General features: G+C 39.6%; 1 protein-coding gene across 1 annotated transcript; it reads left to right on the top strand.

Moving 5' to 3' along the window:
- Nucleotides 1-3,864: 3,864 nt before the first annotated feature.
- LOC118359938 (spermatogenesis-associated serine-rich protein 2-like) lies at nucleotides 3,865-26,911 on the top strand. Its single transcript, XM_035738870.2, has 13 exons — nucleotides 3,865-4,076; nucleotides 16,406-16,761; nucleotides 17,820-17,899; nucleotides 18,079-18,187; nucleotides 18,346-18,395; nucleotides 18,789-19,026; nucleotides 19,169-19,351; nucleotides 19,448-19,583; nucleotides 20,208-20,266; nucleotides 22,829-22,938; nucleotides 23,093-23,195; nucleotides 23,843-23,976; nucleotides 24,082-26,911. The coding sequence occupies exons 2-13, from the start codon at nucleotides 16,737-16,739 to the stop codon at nucleotides 24,358-24,360; spliced, it is 1,506 nt and encodes a 501-aa protein (XP_035594763.1). The 5' UTR covers nucleotides 3,865-4,076; nucleotides 16,406-16,736; the 3' UTR covers nucleotides 24,361-26,911.
- The last annotated feature ends 338 nt before the right edge of the window (nucleotides 26,912-27,249 follow it).

Genomic DNA, 27,249 nt, shown 5'->3' on the forward strand with positions numbered 1-27,249 from the left:
AGCCACGTCTCGGTGAAACATAAGATAGTACCGTTTTTAATGTCCCGTTGGTACAATCTTAATTGTAGGTCATTAATTGTATTTTCCAATGATTACATGTTAGCAAGAAGAACGGATGGCAGTGGGAGTTTACTCACTCGCCAACGGATTTTCAGAAAGCTGCCCGATCTACGGCCCCTTTTCATGCGTCTTTTCAACACCAAAAGGTGAGGGTCTGGGCCTTTTCCGGTGAAAGCAGGATATCCTTCTAGTTGGACTCATTAAAGGAAAAAGTTTCTTCCAGTCCGCCGTGAGTAATCTTTCTGAGGTCCAGAAGTTATTTTTGGTCATAAGAGATGGTAGCAGCAACATTATGTACACAATAAGTAAAAAAATAAGTTACACAAAACGCTAAAAAACTAACAAAATTGCACAATTGGTTGGGAGAATGTACAGTTTACATACACCTTAGCCAAATACATTTAAACTCAGTTTTTCACATTTCCTGACATTTAATCCTAGTAAAAATTCAGAGTAAAAATTCCCATCTTTAGGTCAGTTCGGATCACCACTTTATTTCAAAAATGTGAAATGTCAGAATAATAGTAGAGAGAATGATTTATTTCATCACATTCCCAGTGGGTCAGAAGTTTATATACACTCAATTAGTATTTGGTAGCATTGCCTTTAAATTGTTTAACTTGGGTCAAACTTTTTGGATAATCTTCCACAAGCTCCCCACAATAAGTTGGGTGAATTTTGGCCCATTCCTCCTGACAGAGCTGGTGTAACGGAGTCAGGTTTGTAGGTCTCCTTGCTCGCACACAATTTTTCAGTTCTGCCTACAAATTCTTTATAGGATGAGGTCAGGGCTTTGTGATGGCCACTGCAATACCTTGACTTTGTTGTACTTAAGCCATTTTGCCACAACTTTGGAAGTATGCTTGGGGTCATTGTCCATTTGCGACAAAGCTTTAACTTCCTTACTGATGTTTTGAGACGTTGCTTGTATATATCCACATAATTTTCCTTCTTCATGATTTCATCTATTTTGTGAAGTGCACCAGTCCCTCCTGTAGCAAAGCACCCCACAACATGATGCTCCCACCCTTGTGCTTCGTGGTTGGGATGGTGTGTTTCAGCTTGCAAGCCTCACCCCTTTCTCCTCCAAACATAACGAAGGTCATTATGGCCAAAAGGTTATATTTTTGTTTCATCAGACCAGAGGACATTTCTCCAAAAAGTATAATCTTTGTCCCCATGTGCAGTTGCAAACCGTAGTCAGGCTTTTTTATGGTGGTTTTGGAGCAGTGGCTTCTTCCTTGCTGAGTAGCCTTTCAGGTTATGTGAATATAGGACTCGTTTTACTGTGCATATAGATACTTTTGTACCTGTTTCCTCCAGTATCTTCACAAGGTCCTTTGCTGTTGTTCTGGGATTGATTTGCACTTTTTGCACCAAAATATGTTCTTCTCTAGGAGACAGAGCACATCTCCTTCCTTAGCGGTATGACAGCTGCATGGTCCCATGGTGTTTATACTTGCGTACTATTGTTTGTACAGATGAACGTGGTACCTCCAGGCATTTGGAAATTGCTCCCAAGAATGAACCAGACTTGTGGATGTCTACAATTTTTTTTTTTTTAGTTCTTGGCTGATTTTAGGTTTTCGCATGATGTCTAGCAAAGAGGCACTGAGTTTGAAGGTAGGCCTTCAAATACATCCACACGTACACCTTCAATTGACTGAATTGATGTCAATTAGCCTATCAGAAGCTTCTAAAGCCTGACATAATTTTCTGGAATTTTCTAAGCTGTTTAAAGGCACAGTCAACTTAGTGTATGTAAACTTCTGACCCACTGGAATTTTGATACAGTGAATTATAAGTTAAATAATCTCTCTGTAAACAATTGTTGGAAAAATTACTTGTGTCATGCACAAAGTCCTAACTGACTTGCCAAAACTATAGTTTGTAACAAGAAATGTGTGGAGTGGTTGAAAAACTAGTTTTAATGACTCCAACCTAAGTGTATGTAAACTTCCGACTTCAACTGTATGTACAATTATATTCATGGCTTAATTTACCTCTAGAAGTAAATTAATCCACTAATACGAGTATAATTTGACATTTATTTGTAAACTGTCGGCCATGTTCTTCGGCGCCATCTGTGTTTAGTTTGGGTGAATGTGGAGGCCAGGTCATCTGATGCAGCACTCCATCACTCTCCTTCTTAGTCAAATTGCCTTTACACAGCCTGGTGCTGTGTTGGGTCATTGTTCTGTTTAAAAACAATTGATAGTCCCACTACGTGCAAGCCAGATGGGATAGCGTATCACTGCAGAATTCTGTGGTAGCCATGCTGGTTAAGTGTGCCTTGAATTCTAAAAAAATCACTGACAGTGTCACCAACAAAGCACCATCACACCTCCTCCTCCATGCTTCACAGTGGGAACTACACATGCAGGGATCATCCGTTCACCTACTCTCATAAAGACAGCGGTTGGAACCAAAAATCTCAAATTTGGACTCATCAGACCAAAGGACAGATTTCCACCGGTCTAATGTCCATTGCTTGTGTTTCTTGGCCCAAGCAAGTCTCTTCTTCTTGTTGGTATCCTTTAGTAGTGGTTTCTTTGCAGCATTTCGACCATGAAGGCCTGATTGAAGCAGTCTCCTCTGAACAGTTGATGTTGAGATGTGTCTGTAACATGAACTCTGTGAAGCATTTATTTGGGCTACAATTTCTGAGGCTGGTATCTCTAATGATCTTATCCTCTGCAGCAGAGGTAACTCTGAGTCTTCCTTTCCTGTGGTGGTCCTCATGAGAGCCAGTTTCATCATAGCGCTTGATGGTTTTTGTGATTTAAATTTTGTGGATTGACTGACCTTCATGTCCTAAAGCAATGATGGACTGTTGTTTCTCTTTGCTTATTTAAGCTATTCTTGCCATAATATGGATTTTTTTTTTAACCAAATAGGGCAATCTTCTGTATACCACCCCTACCTAAGGGCTCCTTAGTGGCGCAGTGGTCTAAGGCACCGCATCTCAGTGTTTGAGGTGTCACTACAGACACCCTGGTTTGAATCCAGGCTGTATCACAACCGGACGTGATTGGGAGTCCCATAGGGTGGCACATAATTGGCCCAGCATTGTCCGGGTTTGTCGGTGTAGGCCGTCATTATAAATAAGAATTTGTTCTTAACTGACTTGCCTAGTTAAATTTAAATCAAATTAAAAAATATATTAAGAAGGAAAGAAATTCCACAAATTAACTTTTAACAAGGCACACATTTGAATTGAAATGCATTCCAGGTGACTACCTCATGAAGCTGGTTGAGAGAATGCCAAGATTGTGCAAAGCTGTCAAGGCAAAGGGTCGCTTCTTTGAAGAATCTACTATAGAACATATATTTAGATTTGTTTAACACTTTTTTGGTTACTACATGATTCCATGTGTTATTTCATATTTTTGATGTCGTCACTATTATTCTACAATGTAGAAAATAGTACAAATAAATAAGAATCCTTTAAAGAGTAGGTGTCCAAACTTTTGAATGGTACTGTGCCCAGTATTTGGGTATGTTCCAGATAGACTGCAGATTATCATATCTTTACAATGTCTGGAGAATATCAGGCACCACATCAATGTCAAGATCCTGTAACACTGTGTATGTATTTTAGTGTTATACTTTTGTGGTCCAGGTCAAAGGTAATTAGGAACCCACCGTGCAAATAGACATGGCATGCCACTGCAGCCAGGATTGAGCCCACATAACTCTGCCGTCATCTTTTTTTACAATCCTATAATTTGCACAGCGCTCCATGATCCCTGTTCAGAATATCAATGGCTCATAAAAGTTATAATACAGTCAAGACTGAAATGATCAAGAGTATGTGTTAATAATTCCAATTTACATAAATTCACGCCTCTATGAACTCATTCGCGTTGTCCAAAGGTTATTTTGGCATGCGTGGCGTGCATGACCGATTTCAGTCTGTTCGGAAGTGACGACGTGGATAGATTTGTGACTAAGCCTGAGGGCAAAAATATTGGAGACCATAGACGACTGGTAACGTTGCGGAGAAAGACACCCAGGTAAGCGCTGAATCACTCAAAAATACAAGTTTTATATAGCTAGCTAACTACATGGCTAGCAATCTTAGTAAGTTAGTAAACAGACCCAGTTAGCTAGTTTGCCACAAACTGGAGAGACAAGAGCGTTAGCTAGCTAACGTTAGCTAGCATTGTCAATTGAACTAGCGGCTAATTAGCTAAGATTATTAATTTAACTAGCGTAGTTGACGATTAATACAGTGATAAACTACACTGCAGTCTCCAGGGGGCTGTGAAAATATTAACGTTAGTTAGGTAACGTTAATAACACCAATAGCTTGCTAGTTACCTTCCTTGCGAACAGTTCATTGTGGATTTGGCACGTTATTTTAACAAAGCGAGAAGAGTTAACGTTAACTAGCTAGGTTAGCTTGCTAACGCGTTGGGTGGTCTCTAGCACTAGTTTTCTACACTCCATAGATTATTATGATGGTACCCGGACAGTTAACGTTAGTTAGTTAAATAAATAAATACACTTAGGCCAATGTATATAGCTAGCAACAAGCTAAGTATAAAATGGGGCAAGTTTGGCTAGCCAGGACTGGCGTTGCTAAGATACAGTCACCAACACATTGCACAAAATTTCTAGTTTGGAACTTCGCTACCTAGCTAATTGGCCAGAAATGTGTTTTTAATTAATAACTAGAAGCAGGTAGCGAGCTAACGTTAGCTACTGGTGGTATTTTTCAGAAGCTCGCACAGACGAACGTATTAGGTTGCGAAGTATTTTAAAGGGCTAGTTTACCCAAATAATGTTGCCTTATCTTTATTGAGTGGTAACGTTATATTGCCCACAAGAGACAGACTACTAATATATCAGATTTGTTAACTAGCGATGTTAGTTGCCAAGCTGTGGAAGCACACAGGTGAATGTAGCAATTGTTTGAGAAGGGATTAAAAAGAAAATCCAATGGTTTGTCATTACACACAAAATCGCTCTGGCTATATGGGAGTAAACGTCGGCAAAAAAAAGTGTAGTTAAATTGTTGCCAGCAGCACAATTGGTCACCAACTATATGGATAACATGAAAACTGCCTGTTCTGGGGTGAGTAAAATGGTCTGAGTGAGGTGTTCTCTCATTTGTGTCTAGAAGTAGCTAGCAGTGTGCGCTCTGAACGCTCCAACGGCTGAAAACGCTTGGATTTAACAGACAATCTGACATGGGACTGCTCTGAATTTACGAACGCACAGAGCGCACTATGAGCACACTCGGCACTCCAGATTAAGTTTATGAACACACCCTAAATTAATTGTACTCGTACACAAATGTGCAATTGTTATCGCAGGTACAGCGAAATTCTTTTTTCTAGCTCCAACAATGCAGTTATACAAAATACCTAGCAATACAAAACAATACACACATAATCCCAAAGGTTAAATTCAAATCAACAGCGAACGTGTGTGTGTGCACGACGTTCAAAAGTTTGGGGTCACTTAGACTTTCCTTGTTTTTTAAATAAAAGCCAATTTTCTGTCAAATAACATATAATTGATCAGAAATACAGTCTAGACATTGTTAATGACTATTGTAGCTGGAAACTGCAGATTTGTTTATGGAATATCTACATAGATTTACAGAGGCCCATTATCAGAAACCATCACGCCTGTGTTCCAATGTCATGTTGTTGCCTAATCCAAGTTTATCATTTTAAAATGCTAATTGATCATTAGAAAAACCTTTTGCCATTATGTTAGCACGGCTGAAAACTGTTCTGATTAAGGAAGCAATAAAACTGGCCTTTAGACTAGTTGAGTATCTGGAGCATCAGCATTTGTGGGTTTGATTACAGGTTCAAAATGGCCAGAAACAAATGCATTTCTTCTGAAACTTGCCAGTCTATTCATTTTCTGACAAATGAAGGCTATTCCATGTGAGAAATTGCCAAGAAACTGAAGATCTCGTACAACGCTCTGTCGAACAGCTCAAACTTTCTCTAACCAGAATAGAAAGGGGAGTGGGAGGCCCCGGTGCACAACAGAGCAAGAGGACAAGTACATTAGTGTCTAGTTTGAGAAACAGAGGCCTCACTAATCCCCAACTGGCAGCTTCATTAAATAGTACCTGCAAAACGCCAGTCTCAACAAGAGGTCGACTGATTATGATTTTTCAACACTGATACTGACTATTGGAGGGCCAAAAAAGCCAATACCAATGAATCAGCCGTTTATTTTTATATTTATTTATTTATTTATTTATTTATTTGTAATGACAATTACAACAATACTGAATGAACACTTATTTTAACTTAATATAATACATAAATAAATCAATTTAGTCTCAAATAAATAATGAAACATGTTCAATTTGGTTTAAATAATGCAAAAACACAGTGGAGAAGAAAGTGAAATATGTGCCGTGTAAAAAAAGCTAACGTTTAAATTCCTTCCTCAGAACATGAGAACATGTGAAAGCTGGTGGTTCCTTGTAACATGAGTCTTCAGTATTCCCAGTTAAGAAGTTTTAGGTTGTAGTTATTATAGGACTATTTCTCTCTATACCATTTGTATTTCATTACCCTTTGACTATTGGATGTTCTTATAGGCACTAAAGTATTGCCAGCCTAATCTCGGGAGTTGATAGGCTTGAAGTCATAAACAGCGCTGTGCTTCAAGCATTGCTAAGAGCTGCTCGCAAACGCAGTAAAGTGCTGTTTGAATGAATGCTTACGAGCCTGCTGCTGCCGACCACCTCTGACTGCTCTATCAAATGATAGACTTAATTATAATATATAAACACAGAAATACGAGCTTTGGGTCATTAATATGGAAACTATCATTTCAAAATCAAAAAGGTTACTCGCTCAGTGAAATACGTAACCGTTCCGAATTTTATCGAATGGGAGGCATCCATATGTCTAAATATTGCTGTTACATTGCACAACCTTCCATGTTGTGTCATAATTATGTAAAATTCTGGCAAATTAATTACTGTCTTCGTTAGGAAGAAATGGTCTTCACACAGTTCGCAACGAGCCAGGTGGCCCCGAACTGCTGCATATACCCTGTCTCTGCTTGCACAGAACGCAAGAGAAGTTACACAATTTCCCTAGTTAATATTTCCTGCTAACATGCATTTCTTTTAACTAAATATGCAGGTTTTAAAAAATATACCAGTGTATTGATTTTAACAAAGGCATTGATGTTTATGGTTAGGTGCATTGGTGCAACGACTGTGCTTTTTTTCACGAATGCACTTGTTAAATCTGCACCCGTTTGGCGAAGTAGGCTGTCATTCGATGATAAATTAACAGGCACCACATTGATTATTTGCAACGCAGGACAAGCTAATTACACTAGTAATACCATCATCCATGTGTAGTTAACTAGTGATTATGTCAAGATTGATTGTTTTTTTAATAAGATAAGTTTAATGCTAGCTAGCAACTTAACTTGGCTCCTTGCTGCACAGGTGGGTCAGCCTGCCACGCAGTCTCCTCGTGGAGTGCAATGTAATCGGCGTCCAAAAATGCAGATTACCGATTGTTATGAACTTGAAATCTGTCCTAATTAATCGGCCATGCCAATCGCATAGCCTGTTGGAAGGCAACGGGTGCAGCAAATAGTCTACCAAATAGATGATTAAGTTGCGGATATCAGTGAAAGAGAGGCCCAGCCAGGCATATAGCAATATTTCAAAATACAATCGTGGGAATTGCTATTGCTTCAAAGAAGACAACGAAAAGACTAACCTAAAAGACATATCATATTTCTCAACTTAATTGTGCTTACATTGTTAGCACTAGTGGAGTATTGGCCATATCCCCGGTGAGCATGCGTATTCCGTTTTTAAGCATTGGGTCAGTGCCACCTTGAAAAAAAATATAAGATTCTGTTCATCTCTCCAGTCAAGTGTAAAAGAATTGCATGATAAAAAAAAGGCCTAATTTTTCCTGTGCAAGGAAAGAAAAAGGAATATCTGCTCTAGCCTAGGCCTACCACACCACATGCTGCATTTAAATTTTTTTTGCAAACAGTGATTGAGTTATATTATTAGCTTAAATTATGACTATCCAATGTACCAATCACATTAGGAATAGTCAGATATCTTACATAACTCTGCAAATGTGATGACGCATGGAATGCACCCCCGTCGGCCCCACCCGATGACTCGTACATATGGCATGCCAATCACCAACACCTGAAATTCCAAGATCGTCAGTCAAATGATAAACTACTTAGTATAGAATTTAACATTTTTTTCTAACTGTGAAATAAATATGATCATACTAGTGCCAATATTGTATTGTCACCATTTCATATAATTGCCAACAGAGAATTTTCTCCTCAATGTCCACTGAGCGGAGCACCCATGCCATTCAAATATATGCAGACCTGTTAGAACTTCAGCTTTAAGCACAGGGATTTTTTTTCCTTCTGTGACCAAGAAAAATTAGGTATTGTTTCATTTTATGACATTTTTTCATGAATTGTGGGGTGTGAAACCAGACATTTAAAGTCAGCTCCGATAAGAGAGTGAAAGGGGAGAGCAGACAGATGTCAGTTGAAACCTGTCCAGAACCGCTCAAAGTCCCCCATATAGGTGTCTTAACATATAATATTAATGGTTGGTGGCTAACCATAGGATGCATTGCAGTCTCTCCTTGTCCATAAGAAACTAATATGTAATTCATTTAGGTGAACTATCACTTTTTAAAATAGGACTGTAGAAAAGCCAGCTTAGAGGTCCAGGGAAATGCCAAATGGACAAATCAGGTCCCTCTACCTAAATTCACTCTGGATGCTGCCTTTTTGTTGTTAAAGCCTAATGAACCTAGAACTACATTGCCAATGACCAAACGAGTCATTTTAATGTAGCCTATGGATCTGGGCAAATTCAATTGTTGTATTTCATGGCTGCAGACTTGAGTGCTACGGGTCAATATGCCGCGTTCACATGCGATAAGAGTTATCGAAAGTTTCTCCACATACGAGCCTCCATATTGGAATTACAAGTGGGAAACTGATAATGTTGCAGTTGCAATGCTCGTGATGTAGAATTGCAGGCGATTATGCTCCAATTTCAAGTCTATTTGAAGGCATAGTTGAAAAAAAGTGAAATAACACTGAATATATATATATATACATATACATGTATATGTATGTATATATGTGTATATATACATATACACATCTATATGTATGTATATATGTGTATATGTATATATTTTACATATATATACATATACACATATATACATACATATAGATATGTGTATATGTATATATATGTGTATATATACATATACACATATATACATACATATACACATATCTATATGTGTATATGTATATATATATATACATACATACATACATATACACATATCTATATGTATATGTATATACACATACACACACACAGGATAAATTAGAAAATAAAAGCTGTAATTTTTTCAATGCGTGACAAATGAAAGGTGTGGCTTGTGTGAAGAGGGTTAAATGCATGTGTCTCATGCCTAATGCGTGTGTTGGCAGCACTGCAAAGTAGTTTGGTTGGTTGGATCAGTGTGTCATGTCCTTTGATTACACAAACTTCAAAGTGGTCCAGATTCTAAGCAAAATCATTTTCCAATGTATTTATCCATTATGAAACACACAGCCTGGTGAGTCTTTCAGGTGGTATAATCTGTCTCTGAAGTCCTAACAACTTTGATCAACACAGCTACACTTTTTATCTGAGGTTATCTGTGAGTTTTCTGAATCTAGGCCCTGCAGGATGTATTGTCTGTAAGACAATGACTGATTGAACTATCAGTGCTGTTCACCTCACAAGACAGTGGTTTACCAACATCTTGAGTTATGATGACCCGTGTCAATTCGCTTCATGCTTCAAATGGACCTCTTATTTCAGGTTCCTCAAATTTGCTAATCTCAAATTCAGTTTTTAGAATGTAGGTCAATTTATATATTTTATATTGCATTATCCTCTTCAGTGTTTTGCCTAAGTCAACACATTATGTGTAACCTACTTGGGGAATCAAGCACCATCCCTCTTGATAAACACAATGCATCAATGTCTTGACTGACTTGAAACATTGTTGTGCACATGCTGGCGTCACTTGTTGACAGTGCATATGTTTGATGTGTTCAAAGGTGTGGTGGCATGCCATGCAGTAAGTGTGACGTAAAGGTATAATGAAAAGGGTGTGGGTTTGCACAGTAAGTTTCCCTTTCCATGATTGCTGGTCAGAAAGAGAAACCTAAGTGGGAAACAGCTGGCCTATAAATGACTACAGTTTACTGAGGGTGGTGTTCAAGGTTCTCAAGGATCAAATACAATTTTATGTCTCATGCTTCGTATACAGGTATAGACTAACAGTGAAATACTTACTTACAGGCCCTTCCCAACAATGCAAAAGAAAAGAGAAACGGTAAAACAGTTCAATTTTTTTTATATATTTTTAACCTTTTATTTAACTAGGCAAGTCAGTTAAGAACAAATTCTTATTTTCAATGATGGCCTAGGAACACTGCCTTGTTCAGGGGCAGAACAACAGATTTTTGCCATGTCAGCTCGGGGATTCGATCTTGCAACTAAAGGTCGACCGATTAATCAGAATGCCCGATTAATTAGGGCCGATTTCAAGTTTTAATAACAATTGGAAATCTGTATTTTTGGACACAGATTGTGCCGATTTATTTGTATTTATTTTTTCACCTTTATTTAAAGGTGTAACAGCAGTGCGCTCTTTATTTAACTAGGCTAGTCAGTTAAGAACACATTCTTATTTTCAATGGTGCCCTAGGAATGGTGGGTTAACTGCCTTGTTCAGAGGCAGAACGACAGATTTTCACCTTATCAGCTCGGGGTACCCAATCTTGCAACCTTACAGTTTACTAGTCCGTGTGCACTCCACAACGAGACTGCCTGTTACGCGAATGCAGTAAGCCAAGGTAAGTTGCTAGCTTGCATTAAACTTATCTTATAAAAAACAATAAATTAATCATAATCACTAGTTAACTACACATGGTTGATGATATTATCTAGCGTGTCCTGCGTTGCATATCTGACTGAGCATAAAAGTATTTAAGTATCTGACTGAGCGGTGGTAGGCAGAAGCAGGAGCGTAAACATTCATTCAAACAGCACTTTAGTGTGTTTTGCCAGCAGCGCTTCATTGTGCGTCAAGCATTGCGCTGTTTATGAATTCAAGCCTATCAACTCCCGAGATGAGGCTGGTGTAACTGAAGTGTAATGGCTAGCTAGTTACCGTGCGCTAATAGCGTTTCAAACTTCACTTGCTCTGAGCCTTGGAGTGGTTGTTTCCCTTTCTCTGCATGGGTAACGCTGCTTCGAGGGTGGCTGTTGTGTTCCTGGTTCGAGCCCAGGGAGGAGCGAGGAGAGGGACGGAAGCTATACTGTTACACTGGCAATACTAAAGTGCCTATAAGAACATCCAATAGTCAAAGGTTAATGAAATACAAATGGTATAGGGGGAAATAGTCCTATAATTCCTATAATGACTACAACCTAAAACTTCTTACCTGGGAATATTGACGACTCATGTTAAAAGGAACCACCAGCTTTCCCATATGTTCTGAGCAAGGAAATCAAACGTTAGCTTTTTTTACATGGCACATATTGCACTTTTACTTTCTTCTCCAACACTTTGTTTTTGCATTATTTAAACCAAATTGAACATGTTTCATTATTTATTTGAGGCTAAATTGATTATTGATGTATTATATTAAGTTAAAATAAGTGTTCATTCAGTATTGTTGTAATTGGCATTATTACAAATCAATTTTAAAAAATCGTCCAATTTAATCGGTATCTGCTTTTTTGGTCCTCCAATAATCGTTATCGGCGTTTAAAAATCATAATCAGTCGACCTCTACTCGCAACCTTCCGGTTGCTAGTCCAACACTCTCCCTGTGTGTAGATTAAAGGAACACTGCCTTGTTCAGGGGCAGAATGTATTCAAGCACCATTCCTCTTGATAAACACAATGCATCAATGTCTTGACTGACTTGGAAACATTGTTGTGCACACGCTGGTGTCAGTATTCAAACCCCTTCACTTTCTCCACATTTTGTTACGTTACAGCCGTATTCTAAAATTATTCAATTGTTTTTTAAATTTCATCTACACACACTACCCCATAATGACAAAGCAAAAACAGGTTTTTAGAAAAAAATTGGCTATCACATTTACATAAGTATTCAGATCTTTACTCAGTACTTTGAAGCACCCTTGGCAGTGATTACAGCCTCGAGCCTTCTTGGATATTACACTACAAGCTTGGCACACCTGTATTTGGGGAGTTTCTGCCATTCCTCTCTGCAGATCCTCTCAAGCTCTGTCAGGTTGGATGGGGAGTGTCGCTGCACAGCTATTTTCATGTTTCTTCAGAGATGTTAGACCGGGTTCAAGTCCGGGCTCTGGCAGGGCCGCTCAAGGACATTCAGAGGCTTGTCCCGAAGCCACTCCTGGTATGTCATGGCTGTCTAGGTCAGGTTTAATTCACCCAAAGAATTAGGTCTCAACTAAATCATGATTCAATGGTTTCTTCCCCATGCATTTGAACCAAACCGAAAATATGCTGCTGCCAATTACAATATTGAATGCAGATTGTATAGGATGTTGTGCCAGACAGTAATTGATTGATTTCTTTTTTATACTGTTTAATGACTTATGCACAAAGGATATAGATATATATATTTAAAAAATCCGGACAATGTACATTCATAGTAGTATTAATTTCCATAAGTTTTCCCTAGAATCGCCTACTTATAGGCTTGACGTCAGGGCATTTCCATCTATACAGATCCATGAGCACTAACGTGACATTTATAGGAGCATATCAGATGAAAGCCAGGAGTCTATTTGAGAAATTAAGGCATATCCTACCAGTCAAGAGTTTTAGAACATCTACTCATTCCACAGTTTTTCTTTATTTGTACTATTTTAAACATTGTAGAATAATAGTGATGACATCAAAACTATGAAATAACACATGGAATCATGTAGTAACCAAAAAAAGTCTCAAACCATCAAGCGATATGATGAAACTGGTTCTCACGAGGACAGCCACAGGGCTGAAGACCCAGAGTAACCTCTGCTGCAGAAGATGAGTTCATTAGTTACCAGCCTCAGAAATTGCAGCCCAAATAAATGCTTCAGAGTTCAAGTAACAGATACAGCTCAACATCAATTGTTCAGAGGAGACTGCGTGAATCAGGCCTTCATGGTCAAATTGCTGCAAAGAAACCAGTACTAAAGGACACCAATAAGAAGAGACTTGTTTGAGCCAAGAAACACAAGCAATGGACATTAGACCAGTGAAAATGTGTCCTTTTTGTCTGAAGTCAAACTCTCCTTCCAGACTCACATCAAACATCTCCAATCAAAAATCAAATCCAGAGTCGGCTTTCTATTCCGCAACAAAGCCTCCTTCACTCACGCTGCCAAGCTTACCCTAGTAAAACTGACTATCCTACCGATCCTTGACTTCGGCGATGTCATCTACAAAATGGCTTCCAACACTCTACTCAGCAAACTGGATGCAGTCTATCACAGTGCCATCCGTTTTGTCACTAAAGCACCTTATACCACCCACCACTGCGACTTGTATGCTCTAGTCGGCTGGCCCTCACTACATATTCGTCGCCAGACCCACTGGCTCCAGGTCATCTACAAGTCCATGCTAGGTAAAGCTCCGCCTTATCTCAGTTCACTGGTCACGATGGCAACACCCATCCGTAGCACGCGCTCCAGCAGGTGTATCTCACTGATCATCCCTAAAGCCAACACCTCATTTGGCCGCCTTTCGTTCCAGTACTCTGCTGCCTGTGACTGGAACGAATTGCAAAAATCGCTGAAGTTGGAGACTTTTATCTCCCTCACCAACTTCAAACATCAGCTATCCGAGCAGCTAACCGATCGCTGCAGCTGTACATAGTCTATAGGTAAATAGCTCACCCTTTTTCACCTACCTCATTCCCATACTGTTTTTATACTGTTTTTATTTATTTACTTTTCTGCTCTTTTGCACACCAATATCTCTACCTGTACATGCCCATCTGATCATTTATCACTCCAGTGTTAATCTGCAAAATTGTATTATTCGCCTACCTCCTCATGCCTTTTGCACACATTGTATATAGACTGCCCATTTTTTTCTACTGTGTTATTGACTTGCTAATTGTTTACTCCATGTGTAACTCTGTGTTGTCTGTTCACACTGCTATGCTTTATCTTGGCCAGGTCGCAGTTGCAAATGAGAACTTGTTCTCAACTAGCCTACCTGGTTAAATAAAGGTGAAATAAAAAATAAAATAAAAAAATAAAGTCCAAATGTGAGATATTTGGTTCCAACTGCCGTGTGGGTATTTCCCACCGTAAAGCGTGGAGGTGTTATGGTGTGGGGGTGCTTCGCTGGTGACACTGTCAGTGACTTATTTAGATTTCAAGGCCCACTTAACCAGCATGGCTACCACAGCATTCTGCAGCGATACACCGTCCCATATTGTTTGGGCTTAGTGGGAATATAATTTGTTTTTCAACAGGACCATTACCCAACACACCTCCAGGCTGTGTAAGGGCAATTTGACCAAGAAAGAAAGTGGAGTGCTGCATCAGATGATCTGGCCTCCACAATCCCCTATCTCAACCAAATTGAGATGGTTTGGGATGAGTCAGACTGCGGAGTGAAGAAAAAGCAGACAAAATGTGCTCAACATATGTGGGAACTCCTTCAAGACTGCTGGAAAAGCATTCCAGGTGAAGCTGGTTGAGAGAATGCCAAGAGTGTGCAAAGATTGCCTGGTCTGTAATTATGTTAACAAAAACCCACATCTTTAAAATATTTTTACATTTCCCTCGCGAGGGAGGTAGACCTACCAATTAGTTAGTGTTTTTACTGATAAATTTTGTTTATGAATTATTAAGCAATTAAAACTCAATGGGAAATTATAGTAGTCACAAACAACAGTTGGGTCACCTGCTTCTGCCCTCCTTTCCACTGGTATACTGTTCATGTATGTATTTTTGGTCAAAGTAATACTGTGAACAGTTTGGAGAACCTCTCGCCGCTCGGGCTCCAGTTAATGCCACCTCTGCCAGCTCTTACTTACACCTACTGTCACATACCGCATACCCTCTTTCCATGTACTGAAACGAGCATCCTCATCCACTGAGCACCGACCAACACCAGATGTCCATGAACGTTGAAAAGTAGTTTAAATTTGGTCAGTCTGCCCTGGCCAGACCAAATCTAAACCAATCAGACATTTCACAACTTTGGAAAATCCTGTACAGTAGGGCACACTATAGTACAGCATAATGTAGTGATTGGGGGTGGTCAATACAGTTACATATCGGGATGTTCTTTTTGATATATAATTTTGACAATATGGCTTTTATTTTTGCACTAATTTTCAATACCTGCAGGTGCTCCACAAAAACTCCAGTATTTTTCTTTATTTGAGTTGGAGCCCAATATTGTTTTTATCACTTATTTCCATGACTGATCAAAACTTTTCTCATGGCTTCTGTTGTCCCTCTCAATACATCTCGAATCTCAATACATATTGTATCGGCACCAAAGTATTGTGAAGTCAATGTCAATTCCCAGCCCCAGTATTGTACTATACTGAACATATCTACTGAACTCTACTGTACAGTACTCTGTGATGTCCAAACTTGTGAAGCATAGACATCTATGATTGGTACATATTTGTTCTGTTCTTGGTCTTGTTCGTTGGCAGAGCTCATTACAATAATAGCCAGTGTGTAGAATACCCAAATATACTAAAGAGAGCTACTGCATATTTCTGCCTTTGTACCTGTTCAGGATGCTTCACCTTGAAGAGGGTGACATTCAGTTCCATAATAAGCCTATACAGTTCTGTATAGTGCAGATCAGGAACCCATGATGTAAATTCACTTCACCTACTGTAGTTCAACAAGTAAAATATATATTTTTAAACTCAAGGGGTCCTGTCATATGTATGTTTTTGGTTGCATAAATGAGGGAGATTTGACCATAATTCTGTAACCAAATTTAGCATCTGCACACTTCTTCCATTAAACATAGTAGTCCTTGTGCATAGAGTTGTCATGAATTTTCTGTCATTTTTAAGTATAAAATCTGACTCACAGTGTAATTCCCGCACCAATGTTATAGTTCTTCTGCCTGAATATGCTAAATGTTATGATTTTCCTTTTTGTGCATTTGATGGGTCAACATTCATTACGAACTACTAGTTTGTTCCATTGGATCGTCTCATGAAACTCTGTTTTTTAATCCTGTGTGCTTATTACATCCACCCTAGACAGTAACCTTATTTCCCTGTCTCCTTTTTTCAGACTTGGATCAACTTTGTGGAGAACGGAGAAGAGAAGTTGAAACCAAGCCTAAGTGGTGGAGGCCTGATCTGACCCTGCCTACTCCAACCCCTCCTACTGCCAGATTTGTGAGCCTTTGTTGGCTTCCTGTCTGAGAGGGAAAAATCAAGGAGGAACATTTCTACAAATGAAGAGCTGAAGTCTTCACATAGGAAACAAGTTCAAACTGAATATCTGGAAAAGTGCATTATTTTATTGATTTGTTTTTGACTTGAGCTAAATACTTGGACGCTATACACTGGGATCAGTTGGGACTTACTTACTGTACCTTTTAGACTAGTGGTGTTTCAACATGGCGAAGAAAAACAGCCAGAAGGGTATGTGTGCTACCATTCGTCTTTTAAAAGCAGATGAACTAGTATTGATAATGCAATAACTAGTGTGTGAATGCTTTTAAATGTGTAGAGTTGATTCTCAAAACATAGCTGGTGGAATGAGCAGCACTTGACATGCAACTTCATCAAGTGTCTACCAGACCTCTTATTGAGTTAGAATGGATCCTTTCAAACACAATAGCTGGGGATAGCTGAGAGAGATTGACAGCAATATGAACTCATGTCCGTGCAGTCCACTTTGGATGGGATACCTTTAGAAGGGTCCCAGCTTTTCTCCGGAATAAAATTAAGCTATTTCTGAAATGAAGCTCTCCATTAGGACTGTCTTTGACTTGCAGAGCGCAACATTTTCTGTTGAGTTTGCCATTGTTAAACTGTCCTCTGGCATTCTTTGGTCATGCCACATGTATTTGGGTCACAGCAACCCAGCTGTTTCTCATCTCATTGAGCTTACTTTGTTTGGGGCTGTAATTCTTATCCATCTGATGCATAAACCCCCTGCTTTGCTGACTCATTCTGTTTCTACAACTCTACATCAGTTATAACCGGTTCAAATTCAATGCAGATCTCGGGTCCTTTACGGCCAGTCCAGATGCCAATATTTCTTGAGTATAATCTCATGGCTCCAGGGCCAGTTCTTTTTGGTCCTAGCATATATAAATCCATTAAGTGTTGTAAAATCTTTAGGCCTCAAGCAACTTGAAACAGTTGTTAAATGTGTACATATTTTACTTGAAAGGTCATCAAGCATCTTGTCACATTTGCCCATAAAAGAAATATCTGGGTCCTATAGGTTTTTCATGTAAATCACCTCTTCTGTCTGTTCCACATGATTTATGCTAATCCCTGTGTTCTCTGCCATGGTTTACTTTCAACACAAATAGGCCTAACTTTGAATGTCCAGGAATGACTAGGTATGGGAAGAGTTTTGTTTAGCAAATGATGTGCCTATGAACTTACAATTGTTTTGCAAATAGACCTGGGTCCAGCAGAAAACAATGACAAATTACAAATCAACCCTTCCTCCCTTTTTTGCACAGATACCTCTGGTATGGTGTTTGACACAAACTTGAAAATGGTTATGTCCCAGGGAGGGACTTTTGAGAGAATGAAGGAGAAGGTAAAAACTGCTAATTATTTCTCTCTAGGCATAACATTCCAATTGATTTGAATACATTAAGTGCTATTCCTCTTTAGCTAGTAGGTTTTATTGGGTGAGAATGCCCATGGCCTTAGGATATGTATCACTATGCTAAACCATAATTTGTCAGATCATTCTCTTATTTGTTCTCTTCACAGATCAGTGCTGTCAGGGCCGTTGTTCCCAACAAAAGCAACAATGAGATAGTTCTGGTCTTGCAGCACTTTGAGAACTGCGTCGATAAGGCCGTCCAGGCTTTCCTAGAAGGTATGGAAATGCCATAGTGATAATTCTTGTTGTGATATAGAACACACACTAATGAATAGAAAATACCTTTGATTTCTAATTTAAGAATACACTGGTTCAAACTGCGTACATTAAGTACAGCTTTGTCACCCTCTTATTACCTGATGTTTTCCTCTCAGGTAGTGCTGTGGAAATCTTGAAGGAGTGGAATGTAACTGGTAAAAAGAAGGTAAACTTGTTTGTTTTACTATACTGCAGGGTATTGCATTCTATATGCAAGGGCAACATGAGTATGAATGAAATTTAGTGTCATGACGTTTTTAAGTACGGCCTATCCCTCACGTGATTGAGACGGCACTATTCTTCCAGTGACAGCTCATCCAGATTGATGGAAAAATGCTAACTTTAAAAGCAATTAACTTTAAACTCTAAATGTTTGTTTTATTATTTTTTTCACCTATTTTTATTTGATGTCAGAAGCTCTAGCTGAAAATATGGCATCTGTCATGAGGACCTACAACCTGCTCAACCATTGTTATAGATGAATTATGGATGAACTTCAAAAGCTGTTTAAGTTTATATTCTAGAGGTTAAAATCCAACTTTGATTATTCAACATCCAGCCCAAGAAGAAAAAGAAGCCCAAGCCCCAGCCAGAGCCAGAGCCTCTGGCAGAGGAGCCTGCTCTAGCCGAGACCATGCAGCCCTCTGAGACTGAGAGTAAGGAAGCTGTGAATGGGTTCCATGCCAATGGCTCCGTGTTGGACGGAGACTCACTAGACTCTCTGAGTGAGCAGTTGGATTCTGCTTCCTTGGACGCAGCCGAGTTGGATTCTGAACCTGCCACGTCGGACATTACAGGTATTGTAATGGAGTGTTTTCAGTCGCTTTATTTTATTCATCAGACTGCCTTTGAATTGTTGCGACAATATAAGACTTTTGATAATCCTCCATGTAGTTGAAACCAACCCCTACAGATCAGAAAACATCTTTCTCTTAACAGGTGCGGAAGCAGACTCTCTTTGTAGTGGCCCAAGCCCCACCCCTCACCATGCTCAAGGAGGAAGGAATCACCAGCCTCCCCGTGGCAACAAGTTCCGTTCCAGAACTAACTCCCAGCCATCCACTTCCTCTGTGCTCACCACTGACGAGAACCAACAGGGATCCTCTGGAGCCAAGAAGATTGGTTAGTGACAAATTTCTTTAAAACAAAAATGGTAATGATTTTGTTTTTCTAAGACAATAGGTGATGTCTAGTCTAACCCTGTTCTTTGACTCTCAGCGCCCAACATTGACCGCTCTGTGAAGGACCTGCAGAGATGCACAGTGTCGCTCACTCGCTACAGAGTGGTGGTCAAGGATGAGATGGACTCCTCTATCAAGACCATGAAGCAAACATTTGCTGAGCTCCAGAGCTGGTAGGTACATCTACCATCATTACCTCCACTACATTAGTTTGTAAAGTTGTAGTTTATATTTGGAATATGAATTATGGTGGGATATAACAGCACAAATTCCCTTATGTTAAGCAATTTAGGAGCCTTGATTCTAAGGTCCAATGCAGCCTTAACCTAATAGCAAATCATTTTTGGGTGACAACTAAGTACTTTACTGTGATTTGTTTTCAATTAAAATGGTAAAAGAGAAACAAATAGCTTCTTAGCCAAGAGCAATTTCATAAGCAATAATTTTGCTAGGACTGTCTGGGAGGGAGGGGAGTACTTTAAACTAGCTGTTAATGGAAGATGTTTGAAATTATTTTTATTGGCCTATCCACTCATTTATCACCTGATGTCACCAGGCTCGCTGAAGCTCCAAGTGCATTGCTCTCAACTCTGCTCTACAACAACCACCACCAATATCTATTTCAGTGTCGCATGTAGTCTATTGCTGTAGTCTAACCAGTGTTATTGTAGTATAGAAATGGTGAGTGTAGCCAAAATCAAAGTACAGAGACTATCTTAGAAATCTAAGAAATCACGATCCCTTTATCTTAGTAAAGAATGTCATTTCATATCTTTTCCCGTCCCCTGCTCTATCAGCCTGATGGACAGAGAGGTTACTCTGTTGACAGAGATGGACAAAGTCAAAGCAGAAGCCAGTGAGTACAACACCTTTTTAATTAGCATTTGGACTTCAATGTATATTATATTTTACTTCTATTCTTACTATGTTTACATTTTTTCCCTGAAAGCCTTTGTCCCAGAGTCGTCCTGCTCTCAATTGGTCAAAATGTTTAAACTTATTTTTCCATATATAGACACACACACACACCCTATGTGTTTGAATACATATGCACTGAGCTTGTCTGATGCTTTAAGTACACTGTTTGATTAAATAATTAAGACCCACAAATGACTCAGTCACTGTTAAAAATGTAATGACAGCGAGTGCCTGTGTGAGTGGTGGGCATTGTCTCGCTCTCCTCCCTACTGCAGCGAAAAGGCACCACAGCAATTGTTTATTGTGCTGTTCGTGCTGAAGCTGCCACATCATTACAGCCATTTAGTTAATTTTTTTCTGACTGGAAAGTTCTGTTACCGAAATTCATAAGTTGTTTATGAAAAACATTCCCTATTCTCCCATAGCTCTCTTTATGTGCATCATGTAAGCATCGCATGCGTATGACCAATGGGGCCTGACCTATAGCCTATCATAATCACATCGCTAAATTGGTTATAACAAACTTCGACAATGTCGACAGCAAAATCAAAGCGGAGAAAGTGAAATGGAAACTCGAAAAGTGAGAATGTTTACTGGTTGCTCAGGAGGGAAAGGGGAAGTCAGATCTATGGAAGACATTTGACTTAGTTGTGGAAACTTCTGAGGATCAAGAGGGAGATAAAGAAAAAGGGGGGTGTAAGACCAAGCGTTGGTGAGCATTGTGTGCCAAACAGTTGCTTTTAAATTACAATATTAAACATTTTTCCTGACCCTTTGGAACAGTGTAAACAACACTAAATAAGTGTAACAGTGTGTTCTAACATAACAGGATGCGCTCTTGGGCCTACAACTCGATGGTAGTTATACAAGGATACTATACTAAGCTTACTAATGATAACGACATTACTTATTATGATGATCATAATTGTAATAACAAAGAGATTAAGAGGATTTAGGAGCGTGCATATCTGACAAACCGATGCTGTTAGATTACAATATAATTTTTCTGCCCGTTTGGAAAGGTGTAAACGACACAAATTAAATGTGAAAAGACTGGTATTACTTAAAACAAACATTTGTGTAAAACCTTTATTACAGTCAAATCTGTGAAATTGCTTTATCTGACGTTTAGCTGTTACAGGAGGCATGGCGCTCACGGAATCAGTAGGCTATTAAACACTCAAAACAGGCAACAGAAGCAGGATCTGTCTTATTTCTGTAGATGTATATGGATCATTTATAAAGCCAGGTACATTTTAACAGTTAGGCTATTGATTTATAGACCTAATTAAATTGAGGTTTCTCCTCTCAATTTTCTTAAGACAGAGGCTAAAGCATTGGCTGTTTACTCGTCTCTGCTGCTGCCTCTGCACATTGTTCTCAATCCCAATATGTTGGTTAACTTTGCTATTATGCACATATCAACATGGGGAAATGCACCAATTCTACGGCGCACTGAGGATTGTTTCAGAACCGCGGTCAGCGACCGTATCCAAAGCGGGAGAAAGCACGTTTGTTCTAAAATTTGATTTGTTAATGTTGCACTTTTTTTCAAATGTACTTTAAACATATACAATTTCATTAACACGTCTTGGTGATGGACTGTGCCGTCCCTGTGGCCTCCGCAATGGATTAGTCCACTGAAATAAGCTCTAATCAGACAGGTGTCTTGTGAACCATAAACTAAGTTTTGACTGCTTGACTAAAGAAATCTGTCCATCAGCAACCTATCGACCAAACAAAATACTAAATGGGATCAGCTCTACAGTTAAGGTATTCCAAATACACTGTCTTAAATGCATTTCCTCAGGGTTATTTTAGACGTTAGACATACCAGAATCTTCTATGTAGTGAAACATGACAGAGCAAGACTGCATATTTCCTCAAGTGGGCCATTCTGCCCTCATTCTTTCCTTCTTCCCAATGCACAGTGTTGTGTGTTCTGAGCCTGGAAAAAGTGAATAGTGTCAGGTGTCATGGCAGACTAAATGCTGTCTTTGTGTCGAGGTGTGTGGGGAATTGAGGGAAGAAGAGGGAACACTAGAGCAGTTCTTTGACATTACAAAAACCCAACATTCCTTGAAATGTACCAGTTTCAGCCCTAATCTCCGCTCGTTTAGATGTGTTACTGTTAATGGATGAGACTTGCTTTCTTCCCTCCCCCCTCATGAAAAAAGTATTTTCTGTGTATCAGTTGCCAAGGAGATTCAAATGACAAAGTGCTCTTCCTCTCATGTTTTGCATGTGTTTATTTCCCCCCCTCTGTCCTGATAATGGTCAGCACCAGGAAAAGCCTGTGGAGTTATTTATGGATGCATGGTTGTATCTGATCTATTTTGTAGAAACTAGTCAACTAATAGGCCTACCCTTTACCTTATAATATTGAGGACATGCCTAGTCCCAAGTTTCAGTATGGTATTGCCTGTGTGTGGATTTCTCTCTGTACAACTGAAGGCCTCTGAATATGGGGTGACGTGGTCAACTAATGTATCTGTTTCAGTGGCCATTTTGGATGGCCGTCAAAAGAGAGCAGAGGAGCTCCGCAGGCTGACTGACCAATCGGCATCCATGTCTGAGGACCAGCTGAGTGAGCTGCGTGCTGACATAAAGGTAAGTTGACTACCATAATAACACACACTATATAGTCAAGACAATTGTGCAACCGGCTCAGGAACGGTGTTGTATGGGAATTGAGCCATGATCTGACCTAAGACAAGTCCGTAACCCCTGGTCAGCATTGAGATGTTTTCTAATTTTTTTGCAGCACTTTGTGAGTGAGCGTAAATTTGATGAAGACCTGGGAAAAGCTGTGAAGTTCACTTTCGAGCTAGAACCACTGAAGACAAGCATCACAGGATTTGGATCAGGTACAGTCCTTTGTTCTTCTCCAGTTGATGTCTTTTCTCTCACAGAAACTCATTGTGGTAGTACAGTATTGCATTGCTATTTGGAGGGCAGTATATCCATATCCTTGATAGTAACACCCACAGAATTAAATAGAACACGTACAGTATTTGTATAATAAACTCAGCAAAAAAAAGAAACGTCCTCACTGTCCACTGCATTTATTTTCTGCAAACTTAACATGTGTACAAATTTGTATGAACAAAACATGATTCATTCATGTAAAAATTTGTATGAACAAAATATGATTCATTGAACAAGCATGGGAAACTGTGTTTAAACCCTTTACAATGAAGATATGTGAAGTTATTTGGATTTTTACAAATGATCTTATTCTGTTTTACCTTTATTTAACTAGGCAAGTCAGTTAAGAACAAATTCTTATTTTCAATGAAGGGGCAGCCTGTTCAGGGGCAGAACGACAGATTTGTACCTTGTCAGCTCCGGGGTTTGAACTTGCAACCTTCCTGTCACTAGTCCAACGCTCTAACCACTAGGCTACCCTGCCGCCTCATCTTTGAAAGATAGGGTCCTGAAAAAAGGGATGTTTCTTTTTCTGAGTTTGTATCTCTATGGCAACGCCTGCCCTTGTGTCACCCTCCCCTTTCAGTGTACCACCCTCAGACGGGTTACTCCAGCCGCTCCCGCTGTAGCTCCACCACCTCCTCCATCACAGGCCCAGGGTCCGTAGAAACCCCACCTCCCTCCAGCTACGAAGGACGCCCTACCCAGCCAAACAAAACGGTTAGCTCACAAAGCAACCATAAACATGCAACTAAGTTCTCATTCATGTTGTCTCATATGATTGTTTTATTTGATTTAACTTTGATTTTAAACTTAAACTTTCAGACTTTCCTAGGCAACAGGCGTTACACGGCGGGTCCAGGGTACCACGCCGGTGGGCAGCGGTATAATGGCGGCTCCTATCGTGACAGGAACCCCAATCGTGGAGGCTACCGTTCCCAGGGCTACCAGGGCCAAGGCGATGGCCCCAGCCATCCTACTGCCACACAATCCTCCAACTCCACAAGAGCTCCTTCCAACTCCGCTCCATCCTCTTCTTACCGTCAAGACCACCCTTCTCATAACGGTCTGCCCCAAAGGCCTCCGCGGACACACTGCCCCTGACACTGGAATTACCTGGCCCATTTGTCATACCCCCTACTAACCCTGGCATTCCACCCTCAATACCCTGCCCCTTCCACCCCACTAACTCCTCTCAATGAAGAATAGAATACAAGTTTACATATTTTTGTCAATTGAGCTGTAGTGCCACCCATAGGCAACCATTCATCCTCCTAACTTGAAAATTAGCTACCCATGTTCTGCCACTTTCTCCATACTTTAGAATTAGCTATTAAGACCTATTTTCTCATGCCTGTTGATATAGCAGCTACCCAGGTCCCCTTTTGTGAGTCTGTGATTTAATATTTGCTATTTGAGGCCAGTGTTATCTGGTGATGCGTTTATATGCATTTTGTAGCATTTTTATTTGATCTGTTTTTGTTCTCGAGCATCAAATTAATTTTATTTTGCTTTAGGTTGCAAGTTTTTTGCAGTCTATCAAACCATTTCAGTTCCTTATTTTAGACGATACATGACACCCTTACAATGGTTTCACAAGTATGTATGGGAGATTGTCATCAATGGCATAGAATCAACACTACATAATTGTATCTTATTATTTTAGAGCTTCCCATATATGCTGGTTGCTCCTGTAAATAATATGTACTCATTGAAATGTATGATGAATATGTTGTTAATCAGAACTAGCAGGTGAACCAGAGCGGTAATCACGTCGGTTGTTGCCTGATAGCAGTTTATTCCCTCCCTCACATGTAAATTCAGAATCTTTTTAGTGGATAGTTTTTCTGTTCTCCCTATTGTTATTGTATAATCCAAGGAGAGGGCTCCTTTCTTTTTAAAATTATAATTTTTTTTTTATACATACATCCTTTATTATGTGGGACTCCACTTCTCAAATCTCAGGTATGAGAAAGGAACCTACACTCCCCTTCACATATGGTCTGAATTAGGACTTCCTTTTGTTAGTACATCTATTCTGCTGTTATTTGGTCTTCTCATTCTTTCCTTATGTTTAGTGTGTGTCAGACAGGACCATAAACCGCATACACTTCACATGCTCGTATCACATTGCAACTTCCTTTGCCTTTCTAGAAATGCAAAGATGCTCGCATCACAAACACTGTTAAGCGCACACTCTTCTGATCTTTTACATTACTGAGAAGTGAGCTGTAGGAACGTTGTCCTTTGATACGTTCACTTTCCTCTTAATTATACCCTAGAGAAGAGAAAAAAAATTGGATGAAATTTGTCTATGCTGTTTCGGTCTTATTTTGAACATGTTTTATGGCTGCTGAGTTGGGACAAATTGATATGGTAATGCCAGGATTTAATATTAGTTTTAATGTCTACAATAACTGAACAAAAATTTGGAGAAATACCTCATTGTTGCCCCTTGTACACTGCTTGGTAGCATAATGTTGCTTTTGGGACTTTGCTTTACAGAGGTCTGAATGCTCTTTTGAAATGGGGCTTGGAATGGCTTACCATTTGGCGAAAGCAGAGTCGTCTCATGTCAAGCTGCAAGGCATGTGTATAAGAGCATACAAACTAGCTGTTTCCTCTGTGTACCAAAGGGTCATACTGATGAGTAGAATAATTGAGAGAAACTTAGACTAACTGCCCCCCCCAGGTACTTAGGTCTTCTTATAGGAGTGTAGTTTGGTCATGAGAAAAATAACTTAATTTTGGGTTTTGTTATATTGCACATCAATGTAAAGATTGTGGTTCTGGTTTGTTCAGTGGTTTACAAAGTATTCTGTGGAAGTGTAGAGTATACAGTAGGGCAGATCACTTGGCATGTATCAGCAACTGTGCTTGAGCAGGTAAGGCTTGGTAGCCAACACCAAGATCTTCCAGCCTTCAGCAAATCTTTCCTCATCTCAGATCTGCACTGTAAATATAGTCTCAGTAATCATAATGCACAGTAGTGGAGATGCATGCATTACAGTACAAAGCATTATATCTCCACAACACTGCTAGTTGTTACCTTTTGGTGCTGTGCATGTTGAGGTTTGATTTTAATAGCTGAACTGATTCTGCATAGGGAATGAATGATGCCGGTCTCAATCGCTCTTTTACCAAATGTATGTAAAGTCACATTCACAGCATTCCAAACTATCTGGATAGGTTATCGCCAAAGAGATCATGTTGTCTTGTTCGAGTTGCTGCCTTTTTTTCTTACTCTGCTTATAAAAAAAATATGATTGTTTTACAATGGGATAATCTATTCTAGGTTGAGTAACATTGTTTCTTTTACATTTTTTCTTTCCTGAATCTTTACTGTATATATGTAGCTATAATTTAGTTGTGCTCACATGGTGCATTTTGTATGTTATATACATATTGAGCATATGGTTTACCTATGACAACTGTAAACTTAAGTGCCTTCTCTTGTTTCCCTCAAATTCATTCACTACCCCCCTTCCCTACCACTACCACCCAGTATGGACCAAAGACATCTGCCCTCCACATCCATTCCAATACAAGCGCCTCTTGTATACACGGCCCTCCCCATCCATTCCAATAGAAGCACCCCCCCCCAATACACAGAAAGGCACACTTTTCCTTTACTATTAAACGATTGTTTGCAATACATTAGTGTCCTTTGTCTTAATCTGCACAGTCTATTTCAATGTGACTATTTTACAGATCCGTAGGTCAAGTTAACTGTAAGCAAAAAAATTGTGATAAGCTCGCCTATCACCTCTCACCTCTCGGTTTGCTCCTAGCAGAACTCTGCTAGGTGAAGTGAACGTCTGTGCTCACATCCTTCCTAAAGACCATCGCTTCAAAAATTTGAGAAAAGCGGCAGTATTGCAGTTTGTCCCTCTTGAACCACCGTAGCAACATAGCCATAACGCTTCCTCACAATGGTCCGAATTAATCTAATTTGATGTTCTTGTTGGCCTTAGCCGTGCAATTGTACATCTA

This window comes from Oncorhynchus keta, chromosome 27, assembly GCF_023373465.1.
Source record: "Oncorhynchus keta strain PuntledgeMale-10-30-2019 chromosome 27, Oket_V2, whole genome shotgun sequence".
NCBI lineage: Eukaryota > Metazoa > Chordata > Actinopteri > Salmoniformes > Salmonidae > Oncorhynchus > Oncorhynchus keta.

Bases quoted from the DNA above. Each gene is read 5' to 3' on its own strand.
- LOC118359938 (XM_035738870.2), top strand. From the start codon at position 16,737: ATGGCGAAGAAAAACAGCCAGAAGG. The intron at 18,396-18,788 runs GTAAACTTGTTT...TTCAACATCCAG, and splicing joins ATGTAACTGGTAAAAAGAAG to CCCAAGAAGAAAAAGAAGCC. The intron at 23,196-23,842 runs GTACAGTCCTTT...CTCCCCTTTCAG, and splicing joins CATCACAGGATTTGGATCAG to TGTACCACCCTCAGACGGGT.